Genomic DNA, 6,689 nt, shown 5'->3' with positions numbered 1-6,689 from the left:
TTACATGTTATTGAGTACAATTTCATGAGAATATGACAGTTTAACTGTTTTCTGTTGCATTTGTGGAGGGTCAGTTCTGTAGAATGACTGTACTATACAATTAACAGCGCCGCCGGGATCAGCGTGGTTCTAAGGTAAGTAATGTCCATTGTCATCCCAAAACGACTGTCTCTCTGACTAACACAGTGACATGCTTTACCATAGAATTCGTATGACGATATGCCGTCTTCATCTTCCCAGTCCATGCATGCAATGTACACGGAGTCGCCGAGATCGATGGATCGAGAATCGACGTCGCAGCCATTCCCTGTCGGGAGTGTGTTCAATTGAGCTTCGATCTCTGTGATGCCCTCGACGCCCCCGGTGTTGGTAGCCGAAAGCCGAATTACAAAGCTCGTTCCTGATGACTGTCGGCTGAACGCCGCTTGCTTGATGAAAATTGCATCAGTATTTACACCTAGAACGGTGATTCGAGACAAAAGGCAATTTAGAAACATGTTTTGCAAATATCAAAGATCTAGGAAATAAAATAGGAGCAGCATGAAAAACTATTGAAAAAACACCAATAAAAGGTGCCGTAGAATCCTCTATCCAGAAAGGAAGGCGAAAAAGGACATTCCCGCGTGAACCGTCTGGTCTTTATACTGATTCACGATTCACGATGGTTCGACAGTTAGCTATACCAACAGTGCCACTCTACTTCAACAAAGGAAGTCAGCAGCCTCCAACTAATTCGTTAATGTTCATTCTTCTTCTCCATCTTCTCCATCATCTATACCTTCTATTCTTCTTATCATTATTTTCATGATGCTATTTCTTCTTTTTCTTTTCTTCTACTTTTCTTTCTTCTTCTTCTTCTTCTTCTTCTTCTTCTTCTTCTTCTTTATAGAAAGTTAAACAATTGAAATGAAAGTATTTTATTCCTGCACTTCTGTATTGTTTCTTTCGATCAGCTTCAATTGTGATTGTGCTTTCAAAGACGTATCCTCCCTATATCTGTAAATAGGGGGACTCGAGGTACCGGTAGCTTACCTGTCGCATAGCTCTCCAAGTCCGGTAAGGGCATTGTATGTGTTCCGTTAGTAACATACACCTCCCATCGGTAAATCACACCGTCGCAATCAACGACACAGTCCGATCTTAAGCGAAGGTCAGCCGAAGGGTTGATCTTGACCGAGTTTGACTCGGGCGTGAATGGCGTTCCCTGGGCTAAACTGAAATTCAAGATGACATGATGGAATGATATCAAAACGAGGGTAAATATTGGTATTTAGAAATTCTCTAAACAGATTTAGCTCAGTACACTGCGTCGGGGCACAAATTATACCACGATAATGTTAAGTAGAGGGCTAGCCTTGGTCCAAGTTCAATGCTACAGCTTCGTACTAGTCCCCAACAAGAAACATTCTTCACACAGAGGATTTCTTAATGTTGGTGATCGGAGGGAAATACAATGACTTATTGATAGTTTATTGCATTATCTTTGTTTTTCTTAATTTATGGGGGCTGCCCCCTACCCTAGCCCCTGCTGCGGTACAGTCATGATTCAGTGGCAAAGTAATGGCCTCGTAACTGTGAAGCCCCAGGATCAAAACCGTGTCAACGTGCTTTATTAGTGCCCTTTTGTGGGGCATTAATCATTGTTAACGTCAGTTATGACTTAATGACGTAGGTCCCCTAGTTTTTAGTAGCACACACATGTTTTAGCAATCACGCAAAACAGACACTCGTAAATTATTATTCAATAAAATCTGAGAATTAATACTATTATCTAGATCTATAAGGAATAAATCACTATCAAAATCATTCCATAAATTGGGGTAAAAAAAAATTATTCCACCTTTATGACCAACAGTGTCACATTCGAATCGTTTCACATCTCCATTTTATACTAGGTAACATTGTTCAGATGATAGAAAATGGCGTTAAGGTGGTGAATTCGATGCTAGATGTACAATAAAGATATTGAGAAAAACTGGTCCAATTGATTCCTAAGTTCTGCCAACCATATTTGTATAATTATATTAAATCTTACGTAAATGGAATCGTCACAAAGCAATGAATTGGCTCTGTAAACCATTCCAAGCACTCAAGTGTTGACATAATTTTAAAAGCCTGTTTTATGTCATGGAAAAACCTCTGGGAGAATTTGCTGTGACGCCTTCAATGAAACCATAAATATCTCTGTGGTTTTAGGTATTTTCAGGATGTTTTGCATGCTAGATGGTTAGTTCAATAGAAGGAATATAATAAATAAATTTTCATTAAAAAAACCTTCAACAATGTTACCGGTTCACTTTAACGTGGCAACTGTCAAAGGGAGATGTTTACCTTATGACGGGTTGAGGGGGATCCCCGCTGACAATCTTTAGCTCGAACGCGACCTCACCGGAAATAGTTCCTTTCTCGATGACCACCTTCATGTCATAGGTCATGTTATAGTCCATCCACCAGGTGTTGAGGTTAAGACTGCTTTGGTCGTAATTCAGTCTACCGGGACCAGTCCCAAAGCACCCTCCCTCAGAGCCCCCATCGCCTGTTATATCCACTGGTGTGTCAACAAGGGTCTTGTCGTTGTTCAGTCGAAATTCCTCATAAAAACGCTTGCAGTAGTACTTGAATACATTGATCCCCTATGTTTGTGTGAAGGATATTTGCAGACAGATACAAGATGTGAATATGAACCATTTCGAACACTTGGCCCGTGTGAGTCAATAACGGTACCCCTAGACAAGTATTCTACAAATCATTCTATGAACGTGATACAGGCTTGATACTTGATGCATGGATTTTTGGAAAATGTATGGTTTTCTTGAAAAGCTCTGTCCACTGGCTGGCTTTCAATGGAACTGAATAAAACTGCCCAAAACGAAATGCAAGTCATAAGTACACGACGACAGTGATTGGTCGAACATTTCGAAAGTCAATTTGTATTTATTTTTGAAGTCGTATATTATCGCTTCCTGTAAGGAAAAAAGCCCCATGTATGATAGACATCTGGAATGCAAAACGAGGTTAATACAATACTATTAAAATACCGTCCTATACCTATTTTGGCATAAATTGGAAAAGGAAAAATCATTATTTTTGTCATAACCCTTCGATAGTGCTTGAGAAGCGGTATATACAGTTTTACGTGAGTGATGACAAATATGAAGAATAAATATGTTTGCTAGCTCAACTCCTGGATGACATACCTGGTCAGTTACCGAACTGTCCAAAGAAGGATCTTTAGAATAGAGCCCGGGATTCAAGTTGAAGTTCTGCCCATGACCAATTGTAGTTGAAGACAGTTGTCCGTCAACGACCTTAGCTTCCAGACTGAAAGACAAAACATGAATGTACTCTCGAGCACACGCCGTGAAGACAACACCATCTAGCTTACTGCTGTCCATGGTGACACAATAGCTTATGCGGTAGTACCCTGGCGGGTATGTATAGGCGTTCAGCTTGATATCGGCAGTGTTAGCTTCGCCGACGTAGAAGGCATCAGTCGGGTCAAGATCCGTGAGATTTAGAGAGAGCCCCGGAATGAGTTCGCCACTGGTGCTGTTGAATTCCCGCACTGACCATTCCTTGAAGTTGTCATTGATTTTACAACGGATCGTGGTCGTAGTTTTGAGAGGAACATAGTCGTAGGTCTCTACTCCTCTCGGGTCCATCCATTGTGAGTAATCTTCGCTGAAGGCTACTTCTGGCACGTTGCACTCAAGGTACGTCACAGCGAAGGGTTCCTCGATGACGATATCGGTGACGAGATTAAAACCGTGCACGGCGAAGACGTAACTGCCGTTGTCGGCGTACGTATGCACAAGATTGATGGTATTGGTAAGAGGACCTATGTAGTCCGCCGTGGATGACTTCCAATGCCCCTCGCACACCGTTTCACCGTACATGATGGGTGTCTGGTGGTCGCCGTAGTCAATGGCCAAGCACGAGTTGTATCCGATCTGGCCGATGGTGATGGTGAAGTTCTTGGGCTGGTTTGGAATGGTGATCACCCCGGTTGATACGTCTATTGAATGGATTGTCCTAAAAAGTTGGAATGTGGCACTGATGGTGTAACGTTCGCTTACTGGATTGCTCGCAGCAACTCTTACGGTGTGTTCTCCAGGCTGCGGAAAGACATACATATAGTAATTAGCTTATCAGAGATCCAACAATGCTCTTTACTACCTCCCCTCAAAAAGGGTATCACTGTACATCGTATCGTTACAACTACTTTATACCTCAATCTAATATATACAATGTACTCATTTGCAAGCTTTTAGTGTGACGATGACATCTTATGGCTATTTTCGCAAATACGTAAAGTGTAATAACAATATTGATACTATTACTAGAAAGGAGAATTATTGGACTTTTAGTTTTATTTCAATTCTTAAATGGATTCGTTTTTTTTTTTTGGGGGGGGGAGGGGGGCATTTTATGCCTCCTACATACCACTGTATATTGGCGTGAGAGAGTATCTTCAGTTGTATTTCTAGGCACCGAAGCACTGTCACCGAAGTCCAGATATTCGAATGTGATATTAGTTCCTGAAAATGAACATTAAAAGGTGAAATCAGCGGAATGAAGAGTGGCACTTAAAGTATAATGGTTCTATTGATGCATTTCAGTCGTACATACACTGCCATATTCAATAATTTTGTTGATATCATCAATACAAAAAGTATCGTCACGTTCTTGAAATTATAATGGTCTTCTTGAAAAGGTATTAACCTAAACATGTATACAGGGATGTATCACTTTTAATGGGTCACTCTTGAAAAAATATAATACCTAAACATTAGTAATACTATTTTCTACAGAATAATACTTCGCCAATATCCTCGCTAAATGTAATTCCTAGAAACAAAATAATCGAAATTATTTCGTTCTTTTAATACAAAGTCCTATAATGATTATGGGTTTGGAGGCTTCAGCTGCATGCCCTGTCCAAGCTAAACCCGAGTAACACCACTACGACGAGGGTTCACACGGGATCAAAACAACGAGTATTCGAGGTTAACTTCAAGCTGGGAAAGGCATTCATTTGAACTACAAGCTGGCGTAACTTCGAAGTTGAATGCGTCCGCACGTCATATAACTCCGAATAAGGGCTCGGCTCCTATAACTCCTTCCCCGGCTCGTAGTTATATTGCTTACCTTAAGATATATCGTAGTTTGTAACTTCGAGTTAAATTAAAGGTTTATACCCACGAGTGCGTTCGCATGGTCCGTAACTACAAGATAACTACGCACTTAATAAAACACAAGTTAACGGACTGTTGTGTGATCCTCACAACTAGTCCATAAACCCTTTTTTCTGGTTGACTATTAAACCTTTAAGACAATATTCACGTTGGTAAGTTGTCGATTATATTCTAAGGGAATAATTGTCAAGGGGTATTTTATCAGGGATAGTATCTGTTGTCCTACTGAGTAGTTGTTCTGTAAGGCCTTGTGTTGTTACCTGACGAATACACTGGTTTGAAAACGATCGGTCTCTCCAGCGGATAGTTGTCTCCGTAATCCGCAATAGGATCACCGTCAGGGGGTATTTCCGGTTGGTAGAAGACGTCCAAATGGATGTCTGAGGAGATTATGCCGTACAGTTTAACCTAGAGGGTTAAAGATACATGAGATAGTAACCTTCTTCCGAAAACCTCTCATTCGAATCCGCAATAAACAAGCGTTTCTTACCTTTTATGTCATAATGTCGTATAGAGTAAGCCCTTTCAATTTGAAAGATCTTAAACTGTTATCAGATTACAGTGCATTTCAAGGAATGAATGATCCGACCAGTTTATCCTTTACCTAACCTTGGACGAGAGTGGCAATGTAGATTTAATGTCTCGCCAAATGATGTTAGTGCTGTGGAAGAGATTTGATCCCTTTACTTTGTGGTCAACGATCCAGTGACCTATACGCTATGCCACTACACCTCTATATCACATCATATCTTACCTCAACTTCGAGTGTGATTGTCGCAACAAGATTTTTTATAGTCACGAGGACAGTAAAGATGCCTGGAAACTGGACCGGATGGGCGTAACTCTCATGGTCCCCCTCGTTGGAGAGGGTCATCACATGGGTACTATTGTCATAGTAACTGCTACTGAAGGAGATGTTTGCGTCCGTGCCGTAAGGTTTGCCGTTCGACGCGAGAAGCTCTACCGTGATGTTGATGTAACCTAGGAATTAAGGGGCATGGTGAATACCAGCGTTTGTCTAGATGCTCAGGTTATCAATTGTCCCGGAAAGAATAGTGTACCCGGGCACACTAAGTTTACCGTGAAAGTTGGAGGTAATAATGGTTTGATTATTAATCGTCTATCTCTTCCATATCAAATACTCTATAACGTTCAAACTCATGTTTACATGTATAAAATAATGAGTAACTGTGTTCATTTAATAACGTAAATGTCGTAATGATTTCTTTCGATTTATTTGCTTTGATATATTTATCTCCCTTTCAATGTGAACATATTTGAACGTTTCCACAAAGTATGTATAAACTCAATTATGATATGGAACAAAATAATACGATTTTATACGAAGACAAAATAGAAATAATGAAGAACTGAAAAAGAGCACGTGAAAATTGTTGACCTAAATGCATATAATATAGGGAGGGTCACGCTAAAGAAGCAATGCTTGCATGATGCAAGCCCCTAAAACTTAGTTACTAAAGAGTTTTGGTCATG

At 40.5% G+C, this 6,689-nt stretch overlaps 1 protein-coding gene across 1 annotated transcript; it reads right to left on the bottom strand.

Annotated features, from left to right (window-relative positions):
• Positions 1-65: 65 nt before the first annotated feature.
• On the bottom strand, positions 66-6,357 carry LOC115923813. Its single transcript, XM_030985159.1, has 8 exons — positions 6,354-6,357; positions 5,950-6,176; positions 5,456-5,603; positions 4,444-4,538; positions 3,198-4,115; positions 2,332-2,633; positions 1,033-1,214; positions 66-457 (listed from the first exon to the last, which is right to left on the bottom strand). The coding sequence occupies exons 1-8, from the start codon at positions 6,355-6,357 to the stop codon at positions 93-95; spliced, it is 2,241 nt and encodes a 746-aa protein (XP_030841019.1). The 3' UTR covers positions 66-92.
• Between the last annotated feature and the right edge of the window lie 332 nt (positions 6,358-6,689).

Source organism: Strongylocentrotus purpuratus, unplaced genomic scaffold (genome assembly GCF_000002235.5).
Source record: "Strongylocentrotus purpuratus isolate Spur 01 unplaced genomic scaffold, Spur_5.0 spur5_scaffold_14, whole genome shotgun sequence".
Classification (NCBI taxonomy): domain Eukaryota; kingdom Metazoa; phylum Echinodermata; class Echinoidea; order Camarodonta; family Strongylocentrotidae; genus Strongylocentrotus; species Strongylocentrotus purpuratus.
The sequence above is the reverse complement of the archived record's forward strand: the minus strand, read 5'-3'. Positions and strand labels throughout refer to the sequence as shown.